Genomic DNA, 14,629 nt, shown 5'->3' on the forward strand with positions numbered 1-14,629 from the left:
TAGGTGGGAGATGGTTCATATACTTCCAGTCCTGGGCCTTCCCCAAGGAGCAGGCCTCCTTGGCCTCAGCTATCCAGACCTATCCTTGACAGCTGCATAAGATGCTCCTAAAGCTTAGGTTACCTCAGCGCTCAAACCAGAGCCAGAGCTTGCCAGGTGAGTCCTTAACTGAGTTCTAAACCAAAGAGAGTACAGGAGAAACTCAAAGGGAAGGGGTAGAAGCTCAGGGCGGTCCACAGGGAGGGGCCAGACCGCCAGACAAAGCATCTCAGTGAGGGACACTATAATGTCTGCTTCTCACATCCCCTCAACAATGCTTGGGATTCCCAGGCAGGGAAGCAAGAGCTGTTCCTTTTAGTTTTGCAGATGAAGGCACTGAATCAGGGAACAGAATTAGAGTGAATCTGGAAAATTATTTAGAGATCCTAACGACCAGATTACACCAACTGAAAGATGTAGCAAGGGATAAACATCAGCTGTGAAAATCATCAAAACCAAGGAAGTTCCAGGCAAAGCCCATGAAAATACTTCAGGGCTCAACAGAAACTTCTGACTTCCCAGTAATAAAAAATACTAAGTCTACACATCCACATATAATTATAAATCTGTTAGTAAACACTTATTCCAGTAAAGGAGATGCCCCGCCTTCACCCAACACACAACACAGAAAAGTATGAAACTAAATTGTATCTCAAGGCCTATAATTTTGTTAATTAATAGTATTAATTTTGAGCCATTCAAAAACGCACTAAGGAGCTTACTACTTAGAGGAGTCCCTGGGTAAATATTTTGAAGAGTGAAGAGATATAATAATATGAATAACTGAACATTTATTTTATCTGTATTGTAACATATTTTTATAATGCAGAGGTGGGGGAGCTTTGGTCATATAGGTGGGACTTACTTTCTTAAATAATAAAAGGCAAGTAAGTTACCTAAGAAAGTTCTAGAAAGATTATGGATGCATGATTAGATTTCATTCTCTGGGTATCATTACGAAAAAGGGTAACAGTTAGCAGTATGCAATGACTTAAGAACAATCTTTTTCAGAATCAAAGTGGCCAGACAGCTTCCTGCAGTCCTGTCATTGCTATTTCTCCTACACATCTCTGAAGCATTTAGACTTAGGTCTGCTTACAGAGCTTAGGGCTAAAAAAGGAAGTTAGTACATGGCCTCTCTTATTATTGTATTCTGCCATGGTGATTCTTAGCGTAGCAGGAAGGACTATGTACTATATTATGTGAGCTAGAATTAGTTGACAGAAGGGGACATAGTTAAGGTGGAACAGTTGTCTGAGCTTTGAATTCTTCTGCTTTTTTAGTTTTTTGCTGCCTTGGTGTAATCTAAATACAACTTCGTTTCAAAATATCGAATCACAGATTTTTCCCAGTTCTGTTCTAGGCTTATTTTTGACATACACATACAAGTACAAACAATTTCTGTTCACCAATTAAAAGCACAAGATTATCCGTCAGAATACCAAGAGTCACATTCAAAAATGCTTTGCAAAGATTTACTTACCACTGGATTTAATTTCTCGGACATAATTACTAGGGAACCAGCCTGTTCTCCCATTTAATGTGCCTTCCCACCAGCCTCCTTCTTCAACTCGAGTGACATAAATGATGTCCCCCTTACAGACCGACAGCTCATCTTCATTAGTCTGCTTAAAGTTGAATCTTGCCTTTACTATCAACTGGTGGCTTCCATTTTCCGTCATCTCCTAGAGAAACAAAAGCCACACCAGATTAGGCGCTCATCTAAATGAGGCAGGGGCAGAAATTCTATGAATTCAGGAAGATAAAGCGGGGTGACCAAGAATAAAGCCCCAGGTCCATCTCAGCCTTGAATGTTTAACTTAGGCCTAACATGAGTAGGCCTTTGGTGGGGCTAGTGTGGGGTCGGGGATTAATAAAGGCTTCAAAATCGTATGCAAACTTTTGCATTTGTGATAACGCGTATTTTGGAGGCAGTCATAGCTTTTCCTTTCTTCTCCCTCACCAATTATCTAAAGATACTTATTTAAATGAGCCAGGAAACAAAGTAGAGTAATCAACTATCCCACCCGGCCTCTACCCAACACCCAGACATAGTCTTACATAATTATATGGCCAAGATTAGGTGTTAACCTACTCTCATCAAATCTGCCTCCCACCTCCCAATTACTAAGAACATCTTAAATTGGCTAAGACTTAGTCATATGCAAAGATCAAATATCTCATAGTTACCTAAATCAGGAGTGCTTAACCTGTCATGGTCCCTTTGAGAAGCTGATAGCACAATGAGCCTGTACCCAAAACACAGACCCGTAAGTTCATGCACAGGAGATTTTGCATACAATTCGAGAGGGCCCAAGGGGTGTGGAACCAACATAGTGTTCATCAGCTTCTCAAAGGGATCTGTGATCTCAAAAGGTTAAGTGCTTTGGAAGTAATTAAAGCACTTTGGAAGTAATAGCTCCTGATGGCTTAAAGCAAGTGGGTGGCTTTTAACAAGGAATAAAGGTCTCAGAGGAGCAGAAGACAGAGCGCTTCCTCCCAAATGCAAGCTCCCCTTAAGACCAAATGCAAAGATAACTGAGCTAGACCAACATGGGAGCTCATCATGGGCTCGACGGGAATGCAAAGAGAAAGAAACTGATGATGAGAGCGAGGAACAGATATTGGTTGCCTGCTACGTGCCAGGCACTAGTTAGTTCTAACGAGCCGAGGGAGAGGGGAAATAAGAGCGAACTTCCCTCAAGAAGTCATCATAACGACTGATATTTGCATAGCATCCTCAGTTGCTCAATTCTAGGAAGGGACAGAAACTCTGGGGCTCCCACCCAGATTTGCTGACTCTCCGCCCCACACGCCTTTGATTTGCTCGAGGGGGCCAGCCTGAATTGGTGCGAGGTTTCAAATTCGTTTCCTCACAACGCCCCAAACAAACAGGATGGCCATCTCACCACCTATGGAGATGTAACCGAGACAGCAATCGAATTTTCCAGGTTTTAAAACAGGCAGAGGGAATTGGAGACTATACTTACCACTGGCTTTGACTGCCTTTGCAGCCCTGGAGCTGTGCCAGAAACTGCTCCCTGCGGGGTCGTCTGAGAACTATTAGCAGCACTAAGAGAAGAGGAACGTCCACATGGTCTCTCTGATAGCTGATCTGTGAAAAGAGGAAAAGGCACGGTCAAGAGAACCACTTGTGTCAGAAAAACATCTACAGAATAACATTCTCTTTCAGGGGACATCATCAAAGGCGATCTGACCATAATTCGGTTATCATGATGAACATGCCCAGCATATTTCATTCCCCCCCCTTTTTGGTGGCCAACTTCTCTTTCTTAACCTTACTGGCCATTGCTCTCCAGTAGAATGAAAAACAACGACAGAACCACATTTTCTCTTGACCCATTTCCCTACAACTCTTCCCTCCTGAACCAGCTGCAACAGTATGCCCTGTTATCCCAGGCAGAACTATATTGGGTACCAAACAGCTGTCTGTGGCTCTCATTACTTTGAAATATTTCAAATTTCTCTCTTTGTTTTTTGGCCCATAAGTGAGTGGTTCTTTTCTTCCTCACATGGAACAGCATGTGGGGCACAGAGAATGTAAAATCCCCCTTGCGCCAGGGTGGGGCTAGGGGATGAGAATGAGGGAGAATGCGTGTCTGGGAAAGATGCGATCTTGATACTAGAATCTTTTTTGAAATTTTAAATCAAACTCAAGAGCCTTCTCCTTCCTTGAAACCTTGTGAAATTCGATCAGACCGGTGCTGAGCTGGGTGTTTTCAGTATGCTGAGCATGTGCGAAAGAGAGAAGCTGGCTTCCTGACAAATTCAAATGAGGGTTCTTTTCCTCTCCATTTATTTTTAAAAGATATAAACTGCAAAAGTCTCAAGCCCAAACATTCCCTAGGCGACAAGCTCAGTATCCAAGTGATTTCCTTGATGCTGTGGGTTTAACTTTCACCTCCTTGTATTTTATAAATATCTGTGGCAAGGGAAGAGACTGTAAAACTTGCTCGGAGAGTTTGGCAGAGGAACGTATAATTTGTATGGCATAATGTTAGAATTATATGCTCCTCCCTGCCCAGAACTGGAGAGTTGTCATGTGTGTTAAATATAGTTACTTGAATTAGCTGTACTTTCTGCAATAGCTCAAAAGCATTTCCTTCCAAATAGCAAAAGAACAACTTCAGAGAAGTATTTTTACATTTATTGCTATTATATACAGCTCCTTTGACTAAAACTATAATTACTTGATAGCTTCCTAGATGCTCCAGCCTATCTGGCACTTGATTATATTGTCTGCCCTTGATCTCTAATTGCTTTACGTGGGTAAGTTGAGTCTCCCTAAATAGACGGTAATTTGCTCAAGGGCGGGGACCCTGTCTTCCACTTCCTTTGTGGCACCTGGCAGTGCTGGGCAAACAGCCTGTTGACTCTCTACCAGTTTGAGCAACGAGACCCGTGTTTGGGCATCAGGGCTGTGGAGTCAGCCAGATGTGGGTCTGAACCCCAGGAATGCTGCTTACTTTCTTGGTGGGCAACTACGGGCCTCACTTTCCTTATCTGTACAATGGACCTAATAATGATACCTCCTCCTAGGGTGGTTTCAAAGACTGAATGAGACCCCCGACGGCTCTTAGGACAGCCTAGACCTGGGGTAAGGACTCGTCGCATTTTAACTATGGTGACTACCGCCCAGCTATAGGTAAGATGCTATATCACAGAAGGAAGAAGTTATACTTTAAACTTTAAGGTTATCATCATTTTCTTCACATTTACTAGGATTTATATTTAATTCTTCCAACGTGATGGGTACTAAACATTTAAATCAAGGACGTGCTTTTCACTCACTCTGAATCCAAGGTTTCATTTCCAATGCAAGGTTACTGAAGGCTTCCTTAACCCGGACAAAGACACAAGAAAACTATGAGAAAAATATGTCTGCTGGGGAAAGGGAAGTAACGGTTACATTTTGTAAACTTTACGAAAAAGGGAACTGATCTTTTTCCTCTTTATTTTATGTCTTGTTATACTTGGTTGCCTAGTCAATAGCTTTGAATGACATCGTTTCTTGGGTTTCATTATACTAAGGGCATTAGAATAACATCTGTGATAAGTATGCTGAAATCCTAAACTCTGACAAATTAAGCATTTGGCCCCCACTGGGGCTTATTTCAAGGGAAGGGAGAAATCTGTCCCCAGTGAACAATCCTGGCCAGAGTTGGCTCCTAGGGTGACCAGAAACACATGAACCCACCCATGTCGCCCAGAACTCAGACATCACAAGCCCTGCTCACCTTCCGTGGCTTTGTTGACAGCTAAAAGAGTGTTCAGAACCTTGGAGAAATTGACTCCTGCATACAGGTCATCAGGATCAAATACCTATGAGAAAGGAAATTGAAACTGTAAGTATTCAACTCAACAAACCAAACGACCAGAAGGCCACTTCCTCCAGCTCTTGGGAGAAAAAAAAAATGTAAAAGCTAAGACCCAAACCTCTGTATACCTCTGGGAGAAATGAAAGCAGCAGCTGGGGCACCTAATGACATGTGGCAGGTCATCGGCGAGCAGAGACAAGTAGTGATGGGAAATGAGAGCCACTCCTCTGACCCGAACACATCAATACTCTCAGCCCAGGTACCGGAAATTCTACGCATGGCTTACAGTTAATGCTGGTCACCTGGAGAAGGTCCTTAGCTGTCCGCAAAGAAGAAGGGAGCCTTTTTGACGCTCCCCATGGCCACCCACTGGGTCCCAACTCCCTGGCCTCCCCACCTCACATCACTCAAAGGCACCCATTTCTGCCCCGGCCTGACCCTTGCGCCCAGCCTCAGCGACTGGTTTCTCTTGTTTGACCTGGCCCCCCTCCGCTCATCTTCATGGATTTGAACCTTGGCCTGCCTGAGCCTGTAAGTTCTTCCTGCCTTAGGTAACTTTGCCAGATAGGCCCTCTGGCCTTCCTGGTATGACTCAACTGCCAGCAGCAAAATATTTAATAAACACAAATTTTCACTTTGCCCATTGCAGCCATCATTCTCATATCCCCCTGTCCCTAGGGAAGATCCCAATCAGTCCTTGTTTTAAAGATAATTTAATCGTTAATTTAAAAATGTATTCAATGTATTAAAACGGATGGAGACGTCCTCTAATCTCACATATGTATATTTGAAACGATAAGTATTCTCAAGCACAGGCACAACCTATTCATCTGCCAGCCGATGATGCAGGTGTACATACCTGTATGTAACCAGACGGCCACCTTCTGGATGGAAATGCACCTTCTAAAAACATTTCGTTTCAGGATGTTTGCATCTTTTTCTCCCCCTCAAATGTGGTGATGGGAATAAAATGCACCTTTTCATGTGGGGCTTGGTGGGGAATGAGTCTAAGATTTACAAAGATCTGTCTTCCTATTAGGTAGAGTCATTTGTTTCATTTCTAATCTGCACGTTTTCTGGGAGCCCCATCAAGACCTAATTTTATCTTTTTTGTGTACATAATCTTGAAGACCTAAATCTGCCTCTAGAATGAAAATATATAGTATCCATTTTTTTTTCAAATTTGGGGGGGGCATCAATATAAACAATATATGAGAAACAGACTCACAGACATAAAACAAACTTATGGTTACCTGGGAGTAGGGAGCAGGTGGGAAGGGATAAATTGGGAGTTCGAGATTTGCAGATACACACGACTATATATAAAATAGGTAAACAATAAGGTCCTCCTGTATAGCACAAGGAACTATATTCGATATCTTGTACTAATCTATAATGAAAAAGAATATGAAAACGAATATATGTATGTGTATGTATGACTGAAACACGATGCTGTACACCAGAAATTGACACAACATTGTAACTGACCATACTTCATTAAAAAAAAATGTAAATGTGAGCCTACAGAAATCTGCCTCTTCTGAGGCTCCCAACTCTTTATTCATTTAATCAATGAATATTTCACATTCAAACTTAAAATGACAGAAGAGCCCCATCACATCTGAAAATATGACACTAATATAGCCTTTTAGCAAAGGGAATGCCAATATTACTAAAGAGTTAAATGACACTGTGATCCAAATATGTTTCTAGAATGCTACAATACAAAATGCAAAGATTTCCAGGAATAAACTGATAGGCATTCTGTTTTAGTTTGCCAAGGCCTCGGTGAACAAAATGCAAACGACCCTACAGGGAGTATCTAGTATCCTAAGGGATTCCACAGTTATTGAATCTCCCTTCGAACTGATCGATGGGAAAGATGTTAATGACACATATGCCAAAATGGTAACAAGGCAAAAGACTCATTTGCTTTTAATCTTTCATTCTTAATGGGTGTGTGAGTATGTGTGCGCCTGTGGATGTGTGCGCTGGGTAGGTGTGGTGGAGATGAGTAGACTCTAAAATAATAAACAGATGTAAATATGAGCAGAATAAGACTGAGAGCAAAAGCTGTGATAGAAACCTCCCCCTTTCTTTTTTTAATTGAAGTGTGGTTGATTTACAATGTTGTGTAGTTTCAGGTGTACAGCAGAGTGATTCAATCACACTTATACGTATATTCTTTTTCAGATTTTTTTCCATTATAGATTATTACAAGATATTGAATGTAGTTTCCTGGGCTGTACAGTAGGTCCTTGTTGCTAATCTATTTTATATACAGGAGTGTGTATCTGCTAATCCCAAACTCCTAATTTATCCTTCCCCTACGCCCCTTTCCCCTTTGGTAACCACAGTTTGTTTTCTAAGTCTGTGAGCTCCCCCTTTCTTTTTATGTCGTTCCTTATCCAGGTTAATTGACCGCCTATACATGGCAACACTGGCAGTATTTACTCGCATTGGTACTTGACTGCATTTGAGAGCAAGTAAACTAATCAGAAAATGAAACCCGCATCAGCGAGAGGCGCTGTGTCTGCTGGAGGGAAGTTGCCTGCACTATACAGTTCCTTTTTTAGAAAACCTCAACACACTAGAATTTACCCACAGATGCTGTTCTGAAGCACTCGGAACTACATAGGAAGAAGTTGGAAGGGGCCTCTAGGGACTAGTAGAGAAGGCAATGCCTAAGGTTTATGATTTCAGAGCAGATGGAAGATTAGTTATAACCATGAACACCCTCCAGTGCGCCACGCCTTCCCAAGTCTCAAATAGAATGATACCGAAAATTCCACCCCAGACCTTTCTTCCATGCCCTTGAGACTGGTCACCTACTGAAATGGAAATATTATTTGGAGGGAGTGCAGTGCTTTCAGCTGTTATCAGTCTTGTACTTTAGTGGAAATGAAAGGTGTGAGACTGAGTTTAGAGGTTTTGATGTGGAGGAAAATGAAGGGCACTGGTGCCCAACTGCGAAAAAGCAAAGAAGACTCTCCCAATGGGGAAAGGGTGTGAGGAGAGCAAAGAAAAGTAAATTCTAATACAACCCATCGGCCTAGAACTGATTCCAATCATTCATATGTACAAAATGGAGAACAAATTCCCCTTTTCCATCTGGGATCTGGGATCATTAAAAGATGATTCAAATGTGGACTTGTATGCTGTATGTATGTGATTTCCCCATACAAAGTCCGGATGCTGCTCAACTTCCAGTACTCTCTGCAAGACTCCCTTGACTGTTTATTTAGTGTCTGTGCTAGGAAACTGAGCCCCAGATCAGCTGAACTTTCTTGGTACTTATTTTGGTGCAGAAATTGGCTGGTGAGTTCCTGTTGGATCTGGGAAGGTCAGATGAACAGGATCCCCTCCCTCCATCTACCACTACTGTGAGGCCAACAGGAAGGAAAGGATGGCTCCTCAGACGACTGCTAGATGGTTTCAAGGTCCCATGTCTGCAATGGGATGGGGGCAAGGTTCAAGTATAACAACAACAAAACATTTACTCTACTTTGGGTAAGCAGCAGGAGAGACGGGGATCAAAGTTCATTAAAGATTTTTTTAAATGTTTACATATAGCCAGCCCAAGGTCCAATCCTACAGCAGGAGCTGAAACCAGACAAGACACTGCATTTTTAAATGTTTCCTCACATTTCTCCATTTTGGACATCCACGATGACAGCCAAACCTACTTTCCATCCACTAAACACCAGGTGTTAATTCTGAGCCACTGGGGATCTGCCAGTATAAACTGCACAGAAGTTAATATTTATATGGCTTTACAATTAGATCCTTTTGGAGTAGTCTTCAGTTTCCACGTGTATGCTATTTCATGACATTTTCCCTAAACTGACAAAAGCAAGGGAGCACATGACAAGAAACTCCCCCAAACAACCAATCATCTTGCAGCTACAACCTCCTGATTTACTGAGCCGTTGCTCGGGGCTCTGTGCTGGCACCATGCTTGGACTCATCCTAGCCATCCATTCATCGCCCTTGATTCTCCCAGCAACCCTGCAATGTGGGTACAATGATCTCCTCCATTTCATAAATAAGTAAATTGTGACTCAAAGGCATTAAGTCACAAAGCAAGAAAGTGATGGGACCAATAGAAATACAGAAGAAAGTGGTCTGAGGGACACAGTAGCCCTGCATGTGGACTTAATGTTTCAGGAGACTTTTTTTTAAAAAATGAGAAAGTAGTCTGTGCATTTGTGCACAAAAAGAAATCCCTCGCTGCTGTCAATATGAGCAGCATCTGTAACATCTGCAGCAAGTTTGTTACAACCCCTAAGATGACTTAATTCAATTAATCATGCCAAAGAGAAAAATCTCCCATATGACAAAGCTGTCTCTGCAGGGGCTTTGCCTAACTCCTGTCCTGTTCTTATTTCAAGGGGCAGCCCTGACCCAGAAGGCTCCTGGTAATGTTTGCTGAAGGGGGTTAGGGCGGCACTGAGGTACTTCCATTTGTTCATCTGATTCCACCATCCATTCATGTGAGGTGTTGGCTGGGAGGGGGTCCAGCCCGTGGTCATAGGACCAAGCTAAACCATTCCTTGGCATCACGCTGTAAGCACCTGAGTTAACCAGTCACAGCTCCAGCCACATCCTTGTTAAGAGAAGAAGCCATCCCGCACACTAGTTCAGACCTGGGTAATGTCTCTAATGTCTCACGGCTTCAGTACCACTCAGTCAACTTCATTTAAAGTGAGTCTATGGGAGACGGTATAGATCGGTGGTAGAGCGTATGCTTACCATGCATGAGGTCTCGGGTTCAATCCCCAGTACCGCCGTTAAAAATAAGTAAATGAATAAACAAACTTATATTTAAAAAAATAAAGTGAATCTAGGGTTTGAGGTGATGACAATGGGCTCCACTACTCAACTATTAAAATCTAATCAACTGCAAAGCAAGTGATTCAGTAGGACCAAATGGACCTGGCTTCTGTTTCAGGCCTATTTTTAAAAATTCCAAATATTTTAGGAACATTCCATCTTTTCCTTGTTCTTATTGTTCTTACGGAATAAAATCTTAAATTAACTTAGCCCATCTTGAATCACATTCTCTAATCCTCACAGCTGAGCACGCTGCCTCTGTTAACCCCTGAACTTTGGAGGAAATGTCATTACCGAGTGCGACAGAGCAAGCAAATCTGAGCTGCTTAGTCATATTTCACTGGGTGGCAGTGCTCCTGGCTCTGTGAACGCGACCTGGGATGCTTCCATGCAGCTCCTACCAAAAGCAGGCAGAAAGTCAGCAACAAATGATGCTCTTTGCTCCAAAATTGGGCTCAATGTGCCACTGGTATTCCACTTACTAGAATCCAGTGGATGGCATTTGGACCCTGCCTGGTTTTAAATAATAGCCGTTCCTATTTGGTATGGAGCAAACTTAAGAGAGCAAACACCACTCTGCTTCTCTCTTATTTCCTTCCTCTCCGTTTCAGCAATTCAGGGAACAAGTTCTGACTTAACACATGTAGCTGCAATAATATCGGTGTATTGAAAAAAGCAGTGAGGTGACAGTTCGGAGACCGTGACTCCAATCCCACACGTGTCCCTGCTGAGCCATTGTGAGGACCGAAGGAAAGCAACACTATTTTTTTGTGGCTCAGTTTCCCATCTGGAAAGTGAGAGATGTCTTTGACTAAAGGAGCGCAGTGAAAGGCCAACAGGGCCATCCTCTGAATAGGGGGTCCCAAGGGCAGCATCCTGGCTGGGTCCCCAAGGTCCAGAACCTGGTCTCGAATTCTCAGGGCTCTTGAAAATGGACCCATATTAACCATGTTCACAAAAGGCCAATGCATAAACCAAAATGCCAATTAACTAATTTTCGCTAAAAATAAAAGATGAACCATGAGGAGGATTGGCTACTTTCATGTTATGGCCAGATCACTCTCTCTCAATAGAGAAACCTACATAGTAAATCAAATTATAATTAGAAATTTGTCGGATAACATAGAATCAAAGCAAAGGGAGTCTGGAGTATTGCAGCCTAACAGAATTATTACCTGTTTATAGCTGATTTTCTCAAAATGTCATTTTTTAAATGGCCTATTTATAAATTCTGGCTCTACCTTGCTGCCACTGCCTCGTGGGACTCGGACTGCGATTGTGGACAGCTTTGATCATCTACGCCCTTTTGTCTCTGTGGATTTATATAGTCACCTTAGCTAACTAATTCGGGCTTCTAGATTACTTGGCCGTCGTGATATCCAGAGCCAGGAAGCTCAGCCCCACAGAGCTCCTGTAATAGAAGCAGAGAGCTGAGCGTAATCTGTCACTGCTCACGCCTCATGGCAAAGTCCCCAAACCCACTTCCGGATGCTCTCCTCAGCATCACCAACATCCACGTGTCACACCTTATGATCTCCATCCTTCCTTGCTAGCACTCATTTAGGGGAAAAACCACTTTCTCCACCAGGAAAGAGGCGAATGAAGGAGGAGTGACACAGGCATCTTGGTGGGCATGGTCACAGGATGAAAAAGAGAAAGAGCGAGAGAACAACTGGCTTTGGATAATCTCACCAAAAAAAGAGAGGAGGCATGAAGGAAAGGGAAAGAAGAAATCTCTCTTGTCAACTGCACTTGCCAAGCCAAGGACAGGAAGCAGGAGGCCTAGACCCAGCCGCGGCTCAGCCAGCCAGCCACTGCTACCAGCGCCCCGCCTCTCCTCCTGTGCTCCTGTCCCTGGAGCCACACCGGCTGCCAGTTTTGAGGGGTCGGGGGGAGCCGGGCGATGCCTCAGCTGCTGGAGCATCTGTGCACCAGAGCTGGGGGTGTCCTCCCCAAGTCCCGAGTCCCCAGCCCCTTCAGAGAAGGAGACATTTCTTCGTCTTGCAAACTGGACCACAGAACACATTTTCCCAGAGACCTAGTGTCACACCTGCCCCTTAGTCTCTGTGCCTTCCAGAGTCCAGCCACACTAGTTCCTGAGCAAGCTGTGATGGGCCAGCCAGAAGGCAGAATCACCACGTGGAACTTTGTTTTTATGGGAGAATGTCTTCTGTCTTCCTTGCAAGAACTTCAAAATGAACTTTTGGAAAAGAATCCATCTTTATACTGAAGGATGTCTAAATGTGTGGTCCCAAATCAACGTCCTCATCCTTCATACTTCTTCCTTGTCCTTTCACATAAAGGATGAATAAAAAAGGCTGGCTAAAGGATGAATTTAAAAAGTAAAACTACTCTAGACACTCCAATGCTAGTTATTTTAGAACTCCCCATGGCACATCCAGCGAGACCCATGAAGACTGGGAGAACAGGTTCAGGAACTGTAAGAGATGACAGTTTCTGCCTGTTCAACAGTCCAGACAGTCAAGGAGACTCCCCTGTGAAGACCCGGCTCCCGGAGCCCCTGCTCTCCTAGGAGCCTGCTACGACTTAGGGTCAGAGCCCGGGAACCTATCAGAGGCAGCTCTTTTGCTACGAATTCCATGCACAGGAGAGATTGGTGTTAAATGAGCCTGAGAAAATTAGGGAGGGAGGAGTGCGATGAAAACAGGCCTTGATCATCTACCACTGTAATATTCTCTTTTTACTCTGCAGGGGGCAAGACTAGTCCTGGCTGTCCAATTGGTAGGCAGACTCTTTGAAGTCCAAAGCACCATGCTACCCTAGCCCCTTATTCAACCTTCATGAGCCACTTGATAAATAATCATTCATTGGTTGATCGACAGGATATACTGTCAGAGAAACTTAAATTCAGATTGTGCCTAGAAGGTAAGCCCCATGAAGCCAGCTGTTTTTTACTTTTTTGAACTTTTTCACGTCTGGATCCTCAGTGTCTAGAAGAGTACTTGTCACATAGGAGGCACTCGATAAATATTTGATGAATTAATGAAAGTTCTCACCAATTCACAGCTGAATCATCACTGAGGAGAGGGCATGGCCAAAATAACAGTAAAGTCAAAAAGAAGTATCATTGAGGAAGAAAAAAATCAATTACCATGTGACTTTGCAGGTAACATCTACTATCTAAAATAACATACTTGTACTTGTCCACAAACTGAAGCCCTGTGACCATGAGGTGACCAGTGACGCTTCAAACTCTGCAGCGGTGGATTTCGTTGACTTGTGTGCTGATGCGATTGCTGGCCTGTCCAGGTAGTACAGCTTTCTCTAAATCTTCCCACAAAGCAGCTTGATGTAAGCACTATAGAGAAGGGAAGCTGGAAAGACCTGTGAGATGTTACTGTTTGGCTAGGACTGGCTATCTTTTTTTTTAAACAGTTTGTTGTAAAATAGCTTAAATACCAGCTGCATTCACCTGTTCATCCCTTACTCTAAAACAGGCTCCGAATCACAGCAAAGCACGGTGGGACGTGCCAAAATCCACCAATGTAACCCGCGAGAAGCAGGAAAAGGTGACAGGCAACTGGAAAGACTACAAATCACATGCCCGGAGGCCCTCTTGCACCAGTAATCTGGGTGAGAATGATGGTGTGCCAACGTTTCTCCCACTTTATTTCTTTATTTTGATACCACCTTCAACAACTCATCTGGCAAAGACTTTTGGTGCTCCTTGCTGATGTCTCTACATGAGTCCCTTTTTCCAAAGAATGCCATTTTCAGAGAGGCCCATCAATGCCTAAAGACACCAATCAACCCCTTTCATTAATTATTAATGAATTAATTTGCCTCCATGTGACCCCAAATAAGATTTGTGCCTAGGAAACCATCCAAACATGAGAAGGTGGGCATTCGGGAGCTCGGTTGTCAGAGACTTCAGGAATGTGCTTTCAGGGAACATCCACGTCTCCCAGCCTAACGTCACCTAGCCTACGAGATTAAGTCTACACTCTTCAGGCCAGCATTCAAAGTCCTTCTTAAGCTAGTCTTTCCTTTTAATCCACAATTTAAGCAGCTATTTCTTCTATCGGAAACACCTGTCCTTTGGGCAGGCCTTCCACAGAAGGAAAGACAGGGAAGTGGTCATTTTTTTTTTCTGGTAGAACTTGATAAATCAGGGATCATATATTGTCCATCACCTGGTAAGATAGATTTTTCTTTTAGAAGAATAAGATTGAGAGAAGCGAGGAATGCTGACAAAGCATTTACCTCGCCAAAAGCAAGCCAAGTTACTGCCTGGGGTCACTTTGGAGAATCAAAGTTACAGAGTCCTAGATGTGCAAATCTCCCACCTTGTGAAATCGAGAGTTTTCTTTGGATAAGAAATAAGAAGTGACCCGAGGGCTGGAAAGGCAGCGAAGGTCTTCCACGTGACATTATGGGACCTAATCTCTCATGCTTTT

General features: G+C 43.3%; 1 protein-coding gene across 4 annotated transcripts in view; it reads right to left on the minus strand.

Annotated features, from left to right (window-relative positions):
• The window catches only part of ARHGEF6 (Rac/Cdc42 guanine nucleotide exchange factor 6), a 94,844-nt gene that overhangs the window by 62,034 nt on the left and 18,181 nt on the right, over positions 1-14,629 (minus strand). For all 4 annotated transcript variants that reach the window (XM_031671644.2, XM_031671641.2, XM_031671639.2 and 1 more), the window contains 3 exons: positions 5,298-5,382; positions 3,030-3,154; positions 1,523-1,724 (listed from right to left, as the gene is read on the minus strand). In XM_031671644.2, the coding sequence (XP_031527504.1) occupies positions 1,523-1,724; positions 3,030-3,154; positions 5,298-5,382 (412 nt within the window). The remainder of the gene's footprint in view (positions 1-1,522; positions 1,725-3,029; positions 3,155-5,297; positions 5,383-14,629) is intronic.

The sequence above is a fragment of the Vicugna pacos genome, chromosome X (assembly GCF_048564905.1).
Source record: "Vicugna pacos chromosome X, VicPac4, whole genome shotgun sequence".
NCBI lineage: Eukaryota > Metazoa > Chordata > Mammalia > Artiodactyla > Camelidae > Vicugna > Vicugna pacos.